This window comes from Physella acuta, unplaced genomic scaffold, assembly GCF_028476545.2.
Source record: "Physella acuta isolate Inbredline_101_S28 unplaced genomic scaffold, ASM2847654v3 ptg000700l, whole genome shotgun sequence".
NCBI classification, from domain to species: Eukaryota; Metazoa; Mollusca; class Gastropoda; family Physidae; genus Physella; species Physella acuta.
The window spans coordinates 78728-100892 of record NW_026732219.1 but is presented as its reverse complement, the minus strand read 5'-3'; the positions used below and the strand labels follow the sequence as shown (position 1 = coordinate 100892).

Here is a 22165-nt window from a genome sequence, read left to right as displayed (position 1 = left end):
TTTTCAAACCTGACGGTCTATAGGGCAAGTGAAGTAGAGTTCACTTGTTTCCGTGACCTCGGCATATAAAGAGATAGTGTGGTCAGCACCATGCTCAGCCGCCTTTACATTCTCTAACGTGAGTTAGGTACCCATCAGAGTTTAGTGGACTCAGGGACGGTCTACTGACTTGAACCCGGTTTGGAACTCGAGACTTACGGGTTAGCAGTCTCTACCGCTAGACCACTCCGACCACTTTGCTTGACCATAACTTTCATTGAATTCTTTACATCAACAGCAGCCACTCATAGACTACAAAGTTTTGGAGTCATCCATAAAATACGTCACACTTATAGGCACTGTTTCTTTGTGTTTTGAGAGAGGAGGGGGGGGGGGGGTATGCTGGGGTGTGATGTAATTTTAGGAGGGGTTTGGGTTTTTGTGACGAGGTGTGGCGGTGGTGAGGAGTTGATTTTAAAATTCTCCAAAAAAGTGTGACGTTTTTTAAGGACGACCCATATACAAAAAATAATAAGAAAAAACATAGCAGAATTTGGATTTTATTTAAATTAAAGAATAAATTAGTGATTCGTGGACTTTGTTTTTGGGGACCGGCTACATTTATTTATGTTGATATTGTGGTCCATACGTGATAACAATTATACACTCTTCATGACAGCTCATAAATAATATAAACATTTGTTTTGAAGTGACGTCACCACATGACCCATCGAAGCTTCTGGACAATCCTCCGCTCCTCCATGGGGACTTTAGGCACGTCCACCAGCACACAGCTCACGTTGGACACGTCACCTGCACGTGCATGAGCAGAAAACACACCAGTTACTGTAAGACTTCGACTTTTGTGTTGAAGACGAAATAAATATATATGTACAACATTTAAGTAGGGTACATGTTTACAACACAACAATGGTGAGTAAATGGTGAGTAGTTGGTGGTGATACGTAGGGATATATAAATAAAGTGAGACTGATATGATATAATTGATATGTATAGGGAAATAAAAAGTGAGACCGCTTTGATACGTGTAAGCATATGTAAATAAAGTGAGGCTGCTATGATATATGTAGGGATATGTAAATAAAGTGAGATCGCTATTGTATATGCAGGGAGAAATAAATAAAGTGAGACTGCTATAAAATATGAAGGGATGTATAACTAAAGTGAGACTGCTATGAAATATGAAGAGATATGTGAAGTGAGAATACTTTGGTACGTGTAAGGGTATGTAACTAAAGTGAGTCTGCTATGGTATGTGCAAGGATATGAATAGTTAGATTGTTATTTGTATAAAGCTTAATAAGTGAAACAGCTATTTTACGTGTAGAGATATGTAATTAAAATGAGACCACTGTTAGATATGGTGCAGTAATTTTTACCTTAGAAATTAAGTTTATCTACCATCCCTCCCTCCAGAGTTTCTTCCAGACATTTCTTGGGGGGGGGGGCAATTCTGACCCCGAAGAAAGTCTACCGCCACCCGAACGAAATGAAATTTATATAGAAAATATATACTTTTAACAGTGTCCGCCCCCCCTCCCCCCTGAAGAAAGTCTACCGCACCCCCCCCCCCCCCTCCCCCTAAAACAATGAAACATGGCTCTCAGCGTGACTAATGATCCGGTTATAAGGCAATTTAAAAAGTTTACATTTCTTGAAGAGGAAATCATCCTGCCATATGCCCTTGATCAGGTCAAAGTGTTCTGTCATTAGAACCGGGTCACCTGTCTCGACATTTGACCCCCCGATCACGTGGATCTTGTCACCTGTCCAAAAAATATAATTAAATATAAAATCTCCTTTTTAAAAGAACAAAAACAAATCCTGGTAAATCTAAGGAATAGCAACACATCTAAGAGAGAAAAGTCCAAAATAAAACAACTGTTTTTTTTTGTGGAGAATTATTTGAATTTGTTGGGGCATTTCCTTTATGACCCGCCCTAACTCCCCCCCCCTGCCTACGCCAGTGTATTGAACCTTGTGACGCCTCTAACCAAATACACATTTTAAAAAGTTGCTCATGATTTACTTAGATTTTTTTTCTTTCTTAAAAATTTGCAAAGTGATTAGTATGTTCCTTGAAGTCCCATTAGCTGCTTCTGTATGTTCGATACTTTGGATGGCCAAGTTACTGACCCAAAGGGAATATCTACAACTTATTTTATAACATCATCATAATGGAGAGACTCGGGGCGCTCAACTGTATACTACTGCCGAGGCGGCTGGAGGACACCCCTTACTTTCTTTAGCCATTGATTATAATAGCCCTCGGTATTCCTAGGGCATGGCGCTCATTAAAACAAGTGTATACGCCGTAGTGCTCACGGGGGGAGCCATGGGTGCCGACTGATGCACATGTGCAGTGTGACCGTTGAATTAACTGACCCCAGATGCTAAGAAAGCCTCGAGCAGATGAGGCTCGTTAGCTGGGGACAGCCACTCTTCTAGGAGAGACAACTCCAAAATTAAACAACTGCTGCCTTGTAGTTTGTTCTTGGTTGGACAAAGGCTATGGAAGCAAATCCAAAAAAGAAAAGCAGGCTGAAATCGGAGTCAATGGCCTCAATGGCGCATAACCAGTTGACACGTAACGCTTAATTGTGTTGGAGACGTGGTCGAGTCGGCAAAAAGCTCATGGTTGATAAATTCGAAAAAGTCTCGAGTTCAAAACCCACTGGCAGATAAATCTCGATCCGCCTCAACACTAATAATTAAGAACGAAGAAGAAGAAAAGAAGCTAAGAAAGCCGCTTGGAAACTTTTGTGGAAAACCGAACCGCCTTACTGTCAAGGGGCCGCTCTCCGAAGAAAATTTTTTAAAATATTTAATGAAAGAAAACTTTGCAAGAGTCACAGTTTCTTTCTCGATTCTTTGCGAGGGGAGAGGCACTGCTCCTCATGTGTGGGGTTGTGTTAGGAAATTTCAGGGTCAGTAGAGGTTTGTCTAAATTATTATAAATGAATTCCCAATGTTTCATGGCGATTGGATAATTTTTGTATTAATGCACAAAGAACAAGGAAACAAAAATCTTTAAGAAGCGGCATATTGATTCGAGATAAATGATATCAACAAACAAATTGTGATTAAGGTTAAAACTAGAAAAACATTGACACATTTTCGACGTGAAAACACTTTCCACGATTGTTATTTATAATTTTTTTTAATAAAAAACGATTTAATAACAAGCTTTTATGTACTAGTGCACTAAAATGTAGAAAATAAATTAGACTACTATTTAAATAACTATAAAGAAAAGCGTGGGTCACTTTAGTATCTATTGGGTACCTTTACTAATGTTTAGGAAGAGACCCACGCTTTTCTTTATAGTTATTTAAATAGTAGTCTAATTTATTTTCAACTTTTTAGTGCATTAGTACAGAAAAGCTTGTTATTAAAACGTTTTTATGAAATTTTGTTTTATTACTTCATGTTTTTATTTACAATAAAGTTTCAAGACTAAAAACCTATTGAACGTGATGACGCGCTATTGAACGTGATAACGCATGTGGTGTGGTTGGATAGAAATGCCTACTAATTTGGTCAAAATTTTAATTAATTCATATTCATAAAAAACTAATTAGGCATCCAATTAAGTCAAATTTATTTTCAGATTGCATTGTCTTCAAGTCTTATAACTATTTAAATAGTAGTGTGTCGTTTATTTTCTACTTCTTAGTGCAGGGGTCGGCAACCTGCGGCTCGCGAGCCGCATGCGGCTCTTTTGATGTTAAGTTGCGGCTCCTCGGCTCCATGCACAAATATTAATAATTAATTTATGTTATTTTCAAAACTCATCAAAATATTGTTCTGCAACACTTGTTAATTAATTAAATAATAAATTTAAACAATAATCACTCGCTATTCTATTAGAATATTTAGGTACACCCTATTTTTCATGTACTAAAAAACGTTTGTGGCTCTTTAAGAACTGGTAAATTTTGTAAATTGCATCTTTTGGCTCTTCCGTTGGAAAATGTTGCCGACCCCTGTCTTAGTGCATTATAGTTTGCCATTATAACATAAAAGCTTGTTATAAAAACATTTTTTTTTTTACTTTGTTTTAATAAAAAAACTTAATTATCATCTGATAAATCATCGTCTTCCATGGACTCTTCATTGACATCTCCATCACTATTATCATCTTTGTCCCAATCTTTCATCTTTGCACCTAACATAAAATCATCTTGTAAAATTTTCCATTTGCCTTTCTTTTCATCATCATTATAAATAATCTGGGGGCTTTTCCCCTTCAAACGATCAAGAAATTTTCCTTTTGTAAACTCTGACATGACCATGTCCTTTTTTCGTTCTGAAGGCCCCACTGAAGATAACTTTTCTTTCATCAACTTCTGGTCTTCATTTACAGATCTGAATAGCTGAACCATACCTTGTGTGGCAATTTTTCTCAACCTAACCTCTCTTGGGTTATCAAGTACTGATGGCTTTTTTCTTCCCATTGATTCCCAAATTTTCCTCTTCTCTTCTTTAAAAAATTCACTTCTTTTTTCTATCTTTTTTGATTTCTTTGGTTTTGTAAGGCCATCTCCATCCTTAGTTTCTTCCCTTAGTCTTTTTCTGTCTGATATATCTTTCAATATTTCTTTATTTGTCTTTCCCTTTGCAAGCAACACTCTATTGCTTTTGGAAATGTCTTTAGATAAGATTCTAGCCACAACACTGGCCATTCCAGATTTTTCTTCAACATTTTCTTGTGGATTTCCTTCTGTACCTATGTCAGAATGTCTGTCATCTTCTAAGTCTGAAAGTCTATCTCCTGCTGAGTTTTCTGAACTATAATCATAATCATCATCATCTGTCTCGCTGTTCATGCTTGCCATGTTGTTTTTGTTATAAAAACATTTCAGGAATCTTTTATAACTATATTTATAACTTGTTGATAGTAGTTATTATAATTGAAGACTTGCATTATCTACAAATAAAATATTTCATAAACGTTAAAGTTTTCAGTTTAGACTAGAGTCAAATAATAAGTGTACAATCAATAAAATAGTAAATACAAAATAATTATAAAGTAGTTTTAATATTAACGTTTAATTAAGTATCAAACAATGAATCTTTTTAAAAGAAATTATATTGCAGTTGAATGTGTCTGTGTTATTTACGGTTTTTAATAAACAATTAATTTATAGCCTCCCTTGTTTTGAAGTTGTAAATGGTAAGCGGGATGAAAATATGGGTACTTAATGATAATTCAAACCGATTTTCACTTTGATTATTAAAATATAAAAATGGTATGACGTCACACTTTTGCATTATAAAAAGCAATGTTAGAAAACGAATTTTAGCCGTTATTTCGCGTCTTAGAAAACTGTTTTAATAAATTGTAATAGGAATTGATTAAAATACTTTATGTTGACATTGACAGAGCTCAGACAAGATTTTGGAAAAATATCGTATTTTATGGAAAATTCAACTTCAATTTTGAGGGGGGGGGGGGTGGGGTTGTAGGCTGAGGTATGACGTCATTTTAGAGGGTGTGGTCTGGTTTTTTGTGACGATACGTGACGGAGGGGAGGTGGAGGTAAAAATCGTCCAAAAAGCGTGACGTCATTTATGGATGACCCTATAGGCTACTGAAAGTGCCAGCAATAGGTTTTTTTTTACTAGCAAAGCGGGCTGGTGACTCGATAATTCATGTAAAACTATTGCACACAACAATCTATCTTCGTTGTTTTTTTTGTGTATACATGAATTAATATAGCGGATTTCAGCTTTTTTTGCATCATTTTGTTTGACAAATTCGTGCACAAATGTTGAAATGTCATTTGTCAAACGAATCACTTTCTCCATATACAGTGTTTCTTCCAGATTTTTTTTTTCTTCGAGGGGGAAGGGGGGGGGGGGACTTGAAATTCTCAGGGGGAGGGTGGGGTGGCGCACTTAAATTTCCGGGGGGGGGGGATGGGCACTGTTAAAAGTATATATTTAAAAGTATGAATTTTAGCGCAATTTCCATACTGGACCATTGCGATTATTATAATATTAAGTCGCCATTTCTGGATGTGTGTCCGCAGCTTTAAGTCGTATCTCCTCCTCAACGAAGCAATATCGAGGACTAGTTCCAAAAGCAAATATGTTACGCAAGTTCCGAGGATGATTGTGGGCCAAAAAAATTCACGGAATTCCTTCGTAGATTTCCCGGAAAAGCCAAAAAAACTCGAAAAAAAATGCAGTTTTTTGCCCATATCTCGGCAACCAGACCACTTAGCGACTTCAAACATGTACCAATAGATTTTTGCCATAATTTAGAACAATATTGCCGAAGAAAGTTTTCAAAAATATCCTTTCGTTCGGTCACAAAATGTTTTTTTAAATTACATTAACACCTACAAACCGATCGTTTTCCTGGCTTGAACGCACCCCAGCATTATTCGTCTTTGTGATCACTATCTATTTTTAGATAACATAAGGAAATTGCGCTTAAATTGTCACTAGACTTTTTATTAACTTGTTTTTGTTTGTTTGATTTTCTTAGCTCAAAATTATTAATTAATCTGAGTTTCACCTGTAAATTATTTCATCTTTTTTTTTTTTTTTAAATTTATGGATTCAGATTTGACAATTACAATGGCTAAATTAAATTATTGAAATGTTAGAAGGATAAAAAATTTTAATAACAGAGTAGGCGAAAATTCATTGATTCAAGTATTTTACGAAGCTATTTTTACAAATTTATTTTTATACCTTTCCTAAATTTTGTTAACCCTTCTGTAGGTTTTTTTTTTCATGGTCAGCAGTAGATATCAAGTTAGTATTTGAGCCCCCCCCCCCCCCCTGAATATGAAATGAAAAGACATAATATATATAAAATATATATTTTACTTTCACCACAGTCACCCCCCCCCCCCCCCCCGCCCCCTTCGGAAATTTTAAACAACAAAATATTCTCTTTAGAAATATCATACTTCATTAAAATACGTCACTATTACATAAACCAATGTTTAATGGCACATATATGTCTAAACAGACTGCCAAATGTAGATCTATATATTAAAAATAAAATAAAATGTACTTACCCACAGTAACCGCCCCTGCATTTTGTCTTGCGTGTCTCATGGGCGGTAACTGTGTATTTAACGTTGATACACTGGATTGCCGCCCTTTGACCGGAGCGCCCGCTGGAGCAGTTGTATTAGGACAGGGGTCGGCAACCTTTTGAGACGGAAGAGCCAAAAATCCCAATTTACCAAATTTCTTAGTCTTTAAAGAGCCACTAATAATTTTATTTTAATATTAATATATTTAATTAGGATTATAATATATATATATATATATATATATATATATATATAAAACCCACCCTTCATTTTAATTTTAGTAATGCTGAAGTGATTCATGCTAATTAATAGTAGCATTGGTTTTATCACGATATTTTTTTTTTTCAAATTTACCGCTCTCCGTGTCTTCAACAAAATGAAAACTTTTTTCAAGCAAGGCGTACGCTGGGTTTTCCTTTCCTTGCAGTTGTAGATTAAACTCGTTTAGTTTCTTTGTGATATCCACCATGAAGTTGAATGTTTCAATGCGGGATAGACAAGTTAATAGAAAGTACATTTAAATAGGGAGTAACTAAATATTCTAATATTCTGTTTATAATTATATCATTATATCGTTCAGTACCGAGTGTTGCAGAACGATATGTTGATGAGTTTTGAAAATAAAATAAAATAAAATAACTATTAATGTTTGTGCATGGAGATGAAGAGCCGCATCTCTACATCAAAAGAGCCGCATGCAGCTCGCGAGCCGCAGGTTGCCGACCCCTGGTATAGGAGAACATTCTTTTCTCAGACTGTGTCACGGTTAGGGGTGAGGACGGTCTTCGCTTGGTGGGGTGGTGGTCTTTGGACGATACCCCTGGGGGTGAGAGGGTTTTACGTCAACAGTCAGGTCTGGTAACTATTTGATTACCTACAGGGCAGTAGTGGTCTTATTTTTTTTAATATTTATAGTGCAATGGTGAAAATAATTTACTCCTACCGTAATTAGACCCTTGCCCATAAACAGAGTTTCTTTCAGGCGTCTCTTCGCCCCCCCCCCCCCCCCCGAAAATTTTTTACCGCCCCCCCCCCCGAACAAAATGAAATGTATATAATTTATATATAAAATATATACTTTTAACAGTGTCCCCCCCCCCCCCGAAGAAAGTCTACCGCCCCCCCCCCCCACCCGAAAATTTCAAGTGTCCCCCCCCCCCCCGGAGAAAAAAGTCTGGAAGAAACACTGCCCATAAACCTAACCAAAACAAGCTCTATCCAAGTACATAACCCCAGCCATAACCCTTCCAGCAACAACATGAAGGAAAATGACATTGATTCGATTCTCTGTTTCCCTATTAGAGACCAAAGTGCCAAAAACAACAATGAATCAGCATCTCGCAGGCTCAATTACTTAACCAATCAATAGTTTAGCAAACTAATGTGAAGAGCCTTGAGTTAGAGAGATTCTGGTGCTTTAATGTTATACGCGTACTGGAGAAATTAACTCACATTTTCATTTATAGTCTCGCAGAAAACCATTCTATATATATATATATATATATATATATATATATATATATATATATATATATATATATATATATATATATATATATATATATATATATATATATATATATATATATACAAATATATATAATACATCTATATATATATATATATATATATATATATACATATGAATATATACATATATACATATATTTACATATATATATATATATATATATATATATATATATATATATATATATATATATATATATATATATAGGCCTATTTGAGCTTGACAATGTTGATTTAGTTTCTCAAATTTATATTTTTGCATGAGGTGCTCAACTGACTCCCCCTAACTTCGTCACATACATATAACCTTGTCCTAACGCTCTGAGTTCTTTTGTTATCGACACATCCTTAGCATAAACACTCTAAACCTAACGCTATTATGTCCACTCATTCTCTACCTATATCTGATTAGCTAATACAGTAGTTTGATATAGTATGACGTCACCTCCTATAAAATACAAAGTGTTTTTCGCCCTTGTCAGCGCACGTCTGTTAAGATTGTATGGAAGACCGTGTGAGTTATTTTTGCCGATTTCCTGCCATTTGTGTCTGTCATACAGCCTACAGTAGAAAATAAAAATTTATCGCAATGGATTTCAGTCAACAAATTTCTTTAGCAGAGAAATTTCTTTGAAGAGAAAACAATTCAATATGGGTAGAATTAGAATGAATAGGATTTCGTCCATAAATGACGTCACACTCGTAGGGGGGAGGGGGGTCCGTAATTTTGTGACGGGGTGTGATCAGGGGGAGGGTTCAGATTGTGTGACGTCACAATTTCGAATCATAAAAAAGCAATGTAAGAAAATGAATTTTAGACGTTATTTTGCGTTTTTAGAAAACGGTTTTAATAAATTGTAATAGGAATTGATTAAAAATTAAAATGCTGTAAGTTGACAGAGTTTTTACAAGATTTTTGAAAAATATCGATGCTTTAAGAAAAATTCAACTGCAGTTTTGATGGGGGTTGTAAACTGAGGTGTGACGTCATTTTAGGGGGTGGAGTCTGGCTTTTTGTGACTATGTGTGACGGAAAGGAGAGGCAAGGTAAAAATCGTCAAATCGACGTTATTTATGGATGACCCCTCAATAAATGACGTCACGATGATGTTACGGCAACTATAACTATCGTCCTTGTAAACAGCGTCAGACTAACTACTACCACTAAGGGAATGTAGGACAGAAATTTTAAGTGATTCTGTAACAACATGTATTCTTTGTTGTTGTGGGTTAGCTTTCATACAGGAACACGATCAACAGTGGCAACTTCAAATGACAACTTTATTTACACTATGTACAGATAAATCCGTGGTACATCCATATTTGAAGATCAACTGATATAGGTACAAATAATAATCACGACTCCAAGTCATGGAGACATCTTACATTCACTGCCATCGTTCCAGTCCCAAGTCCTAGCACACAACACCCGTTCACCTTTCGCTCTCTCTCTTATTCACCACTTTCTCTCCCCTTACGTCAATGAGCGATCTCACCCAAAACACGGAAAAACACATGACGATCGCTCAGACAGTCCTTCCGCTAGCCAGGTACTCTTCATTCATGCAAAACACAATATAATAAAGATACATAATAATACAGTCTGTGACACGTCCCCCCTTCGAATAAAATTTTGTGTAACAAAATTTATAAATACAATATTGGTAGGGCAGGATCATGTGCCAGACAACAAAATTTTTATACATCTCAAAAAACATGGAAAAATACATTCTTTGTAGACTAATGCACAAGCATTATGTGTAATATATTCAAATATGAGAAAGAAAAACATTTCAATTACCAAGTAATTGTATAAACAAGACAAATGAGTTTAGTGAATTACCAAACTATAATACATAGTTGAAATTATCAAAGACTTAATTCAACTCATGAATTAAATAATTATATCCTATGTAGTAAAAAAAACTTCCTTATCATCAAGGCATGTTATTACTACACATAAGTAATATACCTTATTGTCTCCCCTAGTCGACCCATTTCAGTCATATCTAGGTCACAACACAACATTCTTGCCTTTCACAGGTATCGACTGATACAATTCATCATTGAGACTTCCGTCTTATTGTTATGCGGAATAAATAGTCTCTAACTTTTACTTGATTTACTTTATTCACTGTTAATTAATAGTATAGAAAAGGTTTAACATAATACAGTTTTCATTCTTTTGAAATATTACACAATTTATATAATTTATATTTACTGATACAAAATGTTTGATATCCATATTCTACAGTTACAGACTGTATAATATTAATACACTGTCAATTGATAATTTAATCTTAGCATCCTCTATAGCATGAGTAATCGTTCTCGTGCAGTTGACGATGACCTGTTTGCCATCTCTCCCTGAAATTGTATGTGTAGCTTTTAGCTTTGCTACCATAATGATCTCCTATATTTCGTGTAACTTGTGTTACTTCATTTGTTTTAATATTCTTCTCTGGTTTCTGAACAACGTCAGTAGTTATCTTGCTTTGTGTACGTTCGTTTGGTTCATCAACCAACTCAATATAAATATTATGGCATTGCTTTGGCCTTTCATAATACATCTTGCTTCGGTATCTTTCATTAGAACATGATATATTCTTTCTTAAATTACTATATTTCCCACATGACTTTCTTTGTACATAATTGTTTCTTCTCTGATTTGCCAACCTATGCCAACATTGATTTTGGTAATGACCTGTTTTTCCGCAGTAAAAACATCTAGATTTTGGCTTCTTATAAACATGGTGACTGTATTCATAGTTTGCTAAATTTCTTTTTCTTTCATTCTGTGCATTAATGCCATTAATGACATTCTTATTAACATGTTGACTGTATTCATAGTTTGCTAAATTTCTTTCACTTTCATTCTGTGCATTAGTGACATTATAGTTTCTAGATATTGTTTCATCTTTCTTAACTTCCTTGTGCTTCTTTATTGATTCTAGTTCACACATAAATTTCTGGGTTAATTTCTCAATTTCTTTGTTAAATTTATTCTTGAGTTCTAGTATATCTTCTTTATAGTTTGACTCCAATTTTCGAAGTAAATCTTCAATAGGTACGTTTTCTTCATTGTGGCTTATTAAGTTCACTGATTCATTAATCATCATTAGTTTATCATGATTCCTGCCATTCTCCGATGGACTTATTAAATCATCACTGCCATTGACTGATGGGCTTATTAAATCATTTTGATTACTATTCTCTGATGGACTTATTTCTTTTTGACTGCCATTCTCTGATGGACTTACAATACAACTTTCACTAATTTTCTCGTGTACCTGCATTTGAGTCAATAAAGAGTCAATCTTATGACATTCTAATGTATCTGTTACCTTGAAATCATTAGTAAGTTCACCCTCTGTTTTATCCTTGGGTTTCAATTCTTCCTGGACTATGTTACTTAGTTCTTCATTCCAAAGGTTGCCAATATTTACTTCTTCAAGTTCTGCTTTAAGTTCTGTCTGTTCACTTTCTAATTTTGGTTCATTTGTGTCTGTTATATCTTTCATTTCTAATAGTTCTTGTTTATATTCTAGTTCATGTAGGCCAACTTGTTTTTCCATAGTTTCAGCCCTATTATCTGCTCTCTGTTTTCTGTTTCTTTTTTCCGCTTTCCTTTTGGTTGTACAGTCTCCTCTGCTTTATCTAATTCTGAAATGTCTTCTTCTTTATGCATGTCTGTAATAGCTCTTGATCTATTACACACTATTTCTATCATATCATCTAGTTCTCTCAATACATTTCCATGAGCTCGTCGGGGTTGGTCTGTTTCTTCGTCCCATGCTTCTTTTGCTTCTTCTATGTCTTTTTCAAGTCGATTGGTTGCCCAGGCTATCTGCTTATTCATCTTCTTAATGCCTTGCGCCCTCGCTAGTGCTAGATATTCTTCAAAACATGACATTTTGATATATTTTCTATGACATAAAATATAAATTCATTAGTTGACAATAGATAAATGTTAATTAATTTACAATACCCTTTCTTGGTTTCTGGCTTGTTTTAGTTGATTACAGACATCTGGTAATCCAAGAAAAGTTCATAGTGCATATATACGTCCAAAAATAGTTCACTTTGTTGATTCCAAAAAGTTGAACAAATTCAAAATAGTTCTAGTAGCCTGTTACAGAGTAGAAATTTGTCCAGTTTTAGATAAGACATCTTTAGGAACAGTTTAGGAACAGTTACAAAAATAAACTTGATCTGCTAAATCCAAACAGTAGAAAAACTTGAACAGCTAATCCATATAGAAAAAACTTGAACAGCTAAATCCAAATAGGAAAAAAAAAACACACAAAGACGATATTTACTCGACATTGGTGAGACAATATCGAAGTAAGGTGATAAAAATTATCACGTTGATGACTTGACTTGAACAAAACGTCTGACTTGACTACAGCAACCCTTCTGACTTGAGTGTAGATAGATGACTTTCAAGAACTTGACGTACTTGGTAAACAGTGGAAGACCACAGACTGTAATATCTCCATTTCTGACATATGTAGCACCAATTCTTCAACCACTTGTGACATCATAAGTAACAGTAATACAATGTAGCAACATCACTTTATTGCCTCCACTTCTGACACCATATGTAACAACATGTATTCTTTGTTGTTGTGGGTTAGCTTTCATACAGGAACACGATCAACAGTGGCAACTTCAAATGACAACTTTATTTACACTATGTACAGATAAATCCGTGGTACATCCATATTTGAAGATCAACTGATATAGGTACAAATAATAATCACGACTCCAAGTCATGGAGACATCTTACATTCACTGCCATCGTTCCAGTCCCAAGTCCTAGCACACAACACCCGTTCACCTTTCGCTCTCTCTCTTATTCACCACTTTCTCTCCCCTTACGTCAATGAGCGATCTCACCCAAAACACGGAAAAACACATGACGATCGCTCAGACAGTCCTTCCGCTAGCCAGGTACTCTTCATTCATGCAAAACACAATATAATAAAGATACATAATAATACAGTCTGTGACAGATTCAAATTAAAAAGAATAACAATTCACAATATTACCAGAGGTTGTTATGAGCCTTCCCTCCGTTGTATCCTCCTGCACAAATTAACTCTTTGCCGTTGTTTGCGCATGCGCAGCCAGACCGAGGCGACACGAGAGATCCGCATTTGGACCAGAGGTTAGTTTCCGGGTCATAGATCTCACAACTTCCGGTTACTTTACCATCGTCTGTCTCTCCACCTAGAACCACACATATATGTATACGGCAGGTATGTCTGAGAGGGGTGGGGGGGGGGGGGTGAATGATGAGAAGGCAGAAGAGAGCAGAGGCGTAGCGACCCATTCCGGGACGAACTTTCAATTGTGCCCCCCCCCCCCCCCGGTTAGTTAGCCAAGTAGCTTAATTGCTATTGTATTTAATATTGTAAAGCAGCTCAGAATTAGCTTTTAATATTTTTTTCTACCCCGTCTGGCGCCCCCCCCCCCTAGGGGCAACACCCGGGGCAACCGCCCCACCCGCTCTCCCAGGATTCGCCTCTGAAAGAGAGGCCAGGGAAGGGTTAAAATAAGGGGGAGAGAAAGAGAGGTTTAACCAGGTTATAGACCTATGTATTCTATTCTAACTAAACTCTCCACCCAACTGCTGATTTTGCTTTTTTTTTTAAAGCCTCGACAGGGTAAGGCTGTTTCAAAACTGATTTTGCATGTAATCGATTCATTGAACCTAACCTTCGCTGAGGCCGTAATCTTTGCAATAATCCCATAAACTCTAACAGCCACACCAGTAGAACCTACCCACCACCCCCCACCCCTTATCCCAATTAAACTCAACAACATTTCGTTTCAACTTGCCGAATCGTCACCAGAAAATAGATTTCTCTACAGTAGAAACAGATTAGGCAGTGCCGGCGCCAGGTTATTTAGCGCCCTAGGCAAAACTTATTAAAACGCCCCCTTTCACTTAAATTACTTACTAAAACATGTATAAGAAAACAATTAATTAAAAGTGACATATTTCTTTATTATCAAATGAACATACATCAAAAGTAGACATCAAAATTAAATTTTACTTGCTTTCTTTGTCGCAAAAGTTTGTACTAACTCCTTGAATTCCAGTTTGCAAGCGTAATCAAATTCTATTAAAATTGTCCACGAGTGTAGGGGCCTACTTTGTACTTTACGACATAGCCCCCCCTCCCCTTAGAAAATTTCAAGTGCTTTCCTCCCCTCGCTCACGGGAGAAAAAAAAGTCTAGAAAAAACCACAGTTCTTGTTGTGTTGGGCTCACTGTAGACCTCCCAAGGTGAGTTCCAGGACAGAGCTTACCTGTTTTAAGCTTAACTGTTATTTGTTATAATTGTTAAATGTCTATATTGTATAATTATGTTACGATTTTTTTTTTGCTTTTGAAAAATTAAAGGTTATAAATGTTATAGATTTCAGCCTACAATTGTTATATATAAATCCTTTAGGCGAGGGTGAAAAATATGAAAAAGACAATTAATTAGATAATTAATTTGCGACTTAGACTATTTTAGACGCATTTGTTGCACTTTCTCATTTTGTATGTCTACTAACATTAGGTATTGCAATCTACAACGGCTACTGATATATTTGTTTTTCAACTGGATAATGCTAAAAAATCATACCAAACTTTTTTGTTTAGAATTTCTGCTCTATAATTTTAACAAAAGCAAATAATAACTTTAAGTTGTATTTATATGTCAGCGGTCAATCTAAGATGCAGGAATTTGAAACGAATGTAAAGTTAAGCAACAAATTATCTCCCATTTGGAAACCCAAATACCAAAATCTAATACAAGGGAAATAACTTTCACAAGAATAGCTAAATTAACCAAAGGTAACTAAGACATGCTTGAAAAACACAATGAAACGGTCTAAATTTCATTACGTAATAATTATAATAAATCTTTTATATTACCTATGTAATCATGTCAAAACAATATATTTTACTTATTAACTACTTAACTGTAGGTTTTGCTTGAAAGTTTAAACACGTTAGTTTTATTAGAAACATATTTCTAATTAATATTGATGACATACTTTCAAGTGTGTTAGTTTGTACCAGTAAAAATACTAAATTTTGGATCCCCTGAATAAGGGGACGCCTTTTTTAAAAAATCAAGTACAGGAAACTGTTAACTTTAAGACATTGCCTTAATTATAGATTATATATTAAAAAAAAGTATGATTTGAAAAAAAAAGCATACGGTAAATTATAAATTCCAGCCTATGTAATATTATATATTATTACTTTAAGAGTGGTAATATAGATTCCCAAAAACCTAAAGATTGTCAGCAAGAGAACGCCTACCTTTCTTTGTAGTGTGTTCCGTCCTGAATTGAAATCATCTAACTTTTAATAAAATCAACTGCTCATAGACTTTATTACATTAACAACACATATCAAACTTTGATACCTAAACATAACTAGACTTGATGCTCCAGAACTACGACACCAAATCGCTTAACTTCACCAAGCTCTACAAACGATATTCCCAATCAACAACGACTTAACTGGACCAACTACTACACGTTAACAGTCAATACCTTAATACCACAAGCCTCGATAGTCCCGAACTCCAACACTACGATACTTCATCACCTACATTCTCATTTCACTACTACCAATCATTCCGCTAGGCTTTTAACTACACAACAGCCGAATAAAAAATACAACACTTTAAAACTTCGATACTTTATACCTACGAAACCATATCAGCAACAGCCTTCCGCCGTTACTCCCAAATCTAAACGATTCATCAAAACTTAACAAACAAGTGCAATACTTTGAACACCCCGTCATTACAAAACTCAATACACCAGAACAGATTTCTAATTTAAAGTCAGAGAAATCGAGACTTACAAGCCCTATTAAAAACCAAAATTTCACGTGTTTTGGAACGCCCCGCCATGCGCTGGAGCGATCACTAAATCAACATTAAAACTAGATAACCGTTTGAAATGTTCGAAATTTAAATAATGAACTTATTTAATCGCTTTCTTCATCAATTATGTGAAACCAAAATAAAAAAGCAAAGTGACTGGTAAAAAACGCCCCGACCTTTCCAAATTAGGGACGTATGGGTGCATTTTTACCAACGCTAATAAATGTAGGCCTATATAGGCCTAATTTTGGGGTGGGGGTGCAAAATTGGTAATTCGTCCTGGGTGCCGAAATAGATCGCTACTCATTTCTTTATTACCCTGTCTATCTATGTATATAATCCTCTACATGACCGTATCGCTACCACCCCCACTCCCTCCAGTCTGGTGAGCTGTTTACAATCGTATTGACGTCTATTAGGGGCAGATAATTTAGTTTTTAAACGATTTTAAATTAAGGGGAGGTAATAACATGTTCTACTTGATCTTTTCATTGTTGTCTGTAAACTGTCATCACGGACGGCTGCTTTCATGGAGGCTGGGGGGGGGGGGGGGAGGCAAAGGGGTGGTAAGTGAGGGTGAAGATAATCGTCCTTCACTAGCTATTGATAGTGTTTTACAGCAAAATATTTTCAGTTAAAGCATTGGTAGTGTCGAATTCACAAATAATGAGTTACTGGAAAATAGGAATTAAACTAAATAGCGTCGTGTGCTACGTCGCGGGTCAGCTTGTAGTTTATAAAAGATAATCAAAGTTATTAATTATTGGGTACTTTTTGATAACAGCGATTAAACCTTTTGCACCCCCCCTAGTTATGGCGCCCTTGGCGACCGCCTAGTTCGCCTTATAGGTAGCGCCGGCCGTGAGGTAAGGGCATCAACTCAGTGTACGTAGGCCACTGAAAAAAGTAAAGATTCCTCTCCAGACATAGCAATCCATTGGGTTCATGTTTCTTGACCTCGGTTATGAAGTGATGGTGTGGTCAGAACTTTCCCCAACGTAAGTCAGGTACCCATCAGAGCTGGGTAAACTCTGGGACGACCTACAGTCATAAGTCCGAACCGAGATCCGAACTCGAGACTTTCGGGCTAGCAGTATGAAACTGCTCTGTAATTATAAAACTGTTCTGTAATTATAAAACTGTTCTGTAATTATAAAACTGCTCTGTAATTATAAAACTGTTCTGTAATTATAAAACTATTTTGTAATTATAAAACTGTTGTGTAATTATAAAACTATTCTGTAATTATAAAACTGTTCTGCAATTAAAAACTGTTCTGTAATTATAAAACTGTTCTGTAATTATAAAACTATTCTGTAATTATAAAACTATTCTGTAAATATAAAACTGTTCTGTAATTATAAACTGTTCGCAATTATAAAACTTATGTAATTATAAAACTATTCTGTAATTATAAAACTATTCTGTAAATATAAAACTGTTCTGTAATTATAAAACTGTTCGCAATTATAAAACCGTTCTGTAATTATAAAACTGTTCTGTAATTATAAAACTGTTCTGTAATTATAAAACTTTTCTGTAATTATAAAACTGTTCTGTAATTATAAAACTTTTCTGTAATTATAAAACTGTTCTATAATCATAAAACTGTTTTGTAATTATAAAACTGATCCGTAATTATAAAACTGTTCGCAATTATAAAACTTATCTGTAATTATGAAACTGTTCTAAAACTGTTTAGCAATTATAAAACTGTTCTGTAATTATAAAAGTGTTCTGTAATTATTAAACTGTTCTTTAATTAAAAAACTATTCTGCAATTATAAAACTGTTCTGTAAGTATAAAACATTGGTATGTACCTACCACAGACAAAAATTCTCCCTTTAACAACACAGACCCCAAATTTACACCTGGCCACAGACATGCTTCGACATTCGAACCATTCGTCAGTACACGGGTTGTATCTGTGGACGAACGAATCGATCAGGTGCGATAACTCTTGTCATTATTACAGTGAAAGAAAAAAATGCATTTCGTCGCACCAAGAAAATGTACTAGATTTTCATTGATCATCGCCCCTTACATTGCATAATTTTTAGTCACTTTTAGTACACTTTTTTTACGACTCAATTCTAAATGCCGCGAAACGTTTGGGGGGAATTTTTATACCACTGTCCGATAATATAATCTTCTTTAAAAAGGGGTGTAAGGTCACTGGTAGTTAACTAAAATGCACACGTGGCTTGCTAATGTCAATGTTAAACCTATCCCTAACCCTAACCCCAACCTTAGTCCTACCATACGTCTAACTCAAATTTTTAGCCATAAAATTTGTCGAGATTACAATACTACTAACAACCCAAAACACCTATTTTTGGAAGAGTCTATTATCGGACATCTGGTATCTAACTAAAATCATGTCATTAAAAAGTTGTTAAGACTGAGATGAGTTGTGTTCGTGGATATTTTAAATCTCGAGAGCCGACTACATACGTGAATACTTATTCTAGTATTCTTATTTCAGCGATTTAAAACCTTGTTATAATAAAGGATTTCAGAAACGTTTTATTTCTCTGTACACTCTGAACCGCCCATATCTCTTATAACACATTTGAATGATAATCCTCCACACTTCCACCTTTTGTTCAGAGGCGTAGCTAGGGGAGGGCGGGTGGGGTGGCCACCCCGGGTGCCAACACTAAGGGGTTGAAAAAAATTATAAAACTTATTCTAAGCTTCATCACTGAATTACACACAGTCAAAGTTAAGAAAAGCTACTTGTCTTTATTAAACTTCATCAATTGTTTGACACTAAAATACAAAGAGATAAGTGACAGGTAAAAAAAAGTCTATAACTATATAAAATGTGGAGGGGGCGCAAAATCGTTAGTTCACCCAGATTTGCACCCCCCTCAAACTTTTAATTTGTTTTTACAACCCATTTTTGCGCCCCCTAAGGTCGGCGCCCGGAGACATGTGTCCCCCCCCCCCCCGGCCCCTCCCCTCCCCTCGCTACGCCTCTGAAGCAAAACAAATAGAAACTCCCCCCCCCCTCCTCGGTAATCGTCGTCGAAGACCCCCCCCCCCTCTGACACACACACCAAGCACAACTAAAAGCAGAATCACCCACCTGACGACTCTGGTCAAACAACGACCTTGAACTTTGTCGAAGCCGCCCAGGATGTAGATGGACTTCCCAAGGGCGACCACTCCGAAATCTGCCACCCCGTACGTCTGCTGCCATTTCTCGATGTGCACGCGGTACGACACGATGGCGGAAAAATTTTCCGTGAGGAGGAGGTAACTCACTTCACCCGACCCGGTACGGCTAACCACGTACAATCGTCGTTCGATCATAGAGTCGCCTCCCTTATTAAACCTGACGTCATTTGGTGACGTGTTTTCATCTACACTCTTTGAGGCGTTCTCCACAAGAATGCGCGCGGCCATGACTTCCGGAGACGTCATGCTGGTTTGTTCAGCGGCTGACATGTTTAGGTCATTGAGACGAAATCAGTAATTATTGTAATTAATTAACTTCCCAATAAAAATAATGTTATTTCGCACTTTTTCACATTGGCATATTCAATACTTGAATTCTGAAATGTTAAAAAATAAGCTACAAATATAAACAACAGATAGTAACATTGATATTGTTTTATATCAAACATTTTCTTTAAAATAATACAAATTACATTCTGAAATATATATATATATATATATATATATATATATATATATATATATATATATATATATATATATTACGGTCAAAGCCCGAAGTCGGCCAATGCTAGGATTGGCCGGCCAATCCGCGCATTGGCCAATATCGCCTCCCATAGGTCGGTCAAAGTCCGAAACTTTGCTTGATTTCGGCCTTTGGCCGGCCAATCCGCAGACTGGCCATGGTGGACCGGCCAAAGTCTTAATTAGAAGATCATCTGGCTAGGGACGACCGGCCAAAGTCCGAATTAGAAAATCATGAGCAGATTTTGGGTTTTTTAATGCCGTAAGGATCATGGAATTAAGTTTTTATTGATTATTAATTAAAGTAAATGACAGAAACATTCAAATTTTTTATTGTAATATAGTCTCAATCAATCAATATTATCATTTGTTACAATAAGTTGAACTTTTATGGCATTTAGAATTACATAGCAGCTTGTTATTTTTACACTTGCAGCGATTTGTTGTGCACTTGGTTGTGCAATTGCAGCGAGTGTAGCCTTGGCCCCCAGTCAATGATTGTGAAGATGGGATGGTTCGTAGTGATTTTTCCTCAGTGCCAACTGACGACAATAAGAGCAGTTTTTCGTGAAGAATTGAAAACTCACTTCTGGCATACAGTTGTTTTAGAACACCATGTTCCGTTCCTAATTTGTAGAAACCGCCCTCGACGCTCATGACAACTGCAATCACGCTCACACACACCATCTTTAAATTTTGTATTTGATGTTTTAAGCATCTTAGCACCTTGATTTTGCAAGCCAGTATGAGCTGCTGACCTGTGTTCCATGATGTCTTGTTTGTTGTTACACAATCTACAGGTAATGTTCCCTCCGTACACTTCGTCTGCTTCATTGGGTACTCCACAAATAGCATGGACATCTTTGCCACAGGATCCACAAGAATGAGCTGTACAAAAAAGAGCTAAACAATACGTTACTTACAATGAAACCGCACCCAGAATAATGAAAACGCGATCACAACTTAGTCTAGATAGAACATTGGCCAGGTCATCCCGGCCAATGCGCGCATTGGCCAGCCAATGTACAAAATATGCTGTCAAGTTTAAGCACTTCGGACTTTGGCCAGTACGTCCCGGCCAGTGCGCGCATTGGCCGGCCAATGTACGAAATACGATCTTAGTTCTAAGTTCTTCGGGCTTTGGCCAAGAGAGCCGGCCAATCCGCGCATTGGCCGGCCAATCCGGGGTTTGGCCGCACTTCAGGACTTTGACCGTAACATATATATATATATATATATATATATATATATATATATATATATATATATATATATATATATATTTTTTTTTTTTTTTTTTCACGTAGTTTTTTTAAACTGTGTAGGGGTCATCCATAAATTACGTCACGCTTTTTTGACGATTTTTACCTCCCCCCCCCCCTCCGTCACACGTCGTCACAAAAAGCCAGACCCCTCCCCTAAAATGACGTCACACCTCAGAATCGCAGTTGAATTTTTCTTAAAACATCGATATTTTTCCAAAATCTTGTCAGAACTCTGTAAACATAGAGTATGTTGGTTAATTCCGATTACAATTTATTAGAACAGTTTTCTAAAACTCAAAATAACGGCTAAAACTTGTTTTCTAACATTGCTTTTTTTATGCAAAAGTGTGACGTCACACCATCTGAACCCCCCCCCCCCCCTCCCCTCATCACACACCGTCACAAAATTATGGACCCCCCCCCCTCCCCCCTACGAGTGTGACGTTATTTATAGACGACCCCATATTGATAAACATACAGAGAGTAAAAGTGTGGTTAGCATTGAAAAATGTCTGGGTTGGATCCGAAACCACGACTTTACATTGGCATTGGCATCATATCACCATGATGAAAAACTAACGAATGAAAAAAAAAAACTCTGCAGTCAGCATAGACCTAACTGAACTGAAGCCGTTTTTAAACGGCTAGCGACCCCGTGTTTTATCGATTAGAGTGTACTGGCCCTCTCACTTTCCCAATGCC

At 36.2% G+C, this 22165-nt stretch overlaps 2 protein-coding genes across 2 annotated transcripts; both read right to left on the bottom strand.

The window, feature by feature from the left end:
* Positions 1 to 4054: 4054 nt before the first annotated feature.
* Positions 4055 to 4841, bottom strand: LOC131949568 (RRP15-like protein). Its single transcript, XM_059311413.1, has one exon. The coding sequence runs from the start codon at positions 4836 to 4838 to the stop codon at positions 4074 to 4076; it is 765 nt and encodes a 254-aa protein (XP_059167396.1). The 5' UTR covers positions 4839 to 4841; the 3' UTR covers positions 4055 to 4073.
* A 2382-nt stretch (positions 4842 to 7223) lies between these two features.
* On the bottom strand, positions 7224 to 19779 carry LOC131949564 (spermatocyte protein spe-26-like). The gene is made up of 6 exons (XM_059311411.1): positions 19582 to 19779; positions 18315 to 18415; positions 13640 to 13820; positions 9034 to 9149; positions 7783 to 7878; positions 7224 to 7234 (listed from the first exon to the last, which is right to left on the bottom strand). The coding sequence occupies exons 2-6, from the start codon at positions 18373 to 18375 to the stop codon at positions 7224 to 7226; spliced, it is 465 nt and encodes a 154-aa protein (XP_059167394.1). The 5' UTR covers positions 18376 to 18415; positions 19582 to 19779.
* Positions 19780 to 22165: the final 2386 nt, after the last annotated feature.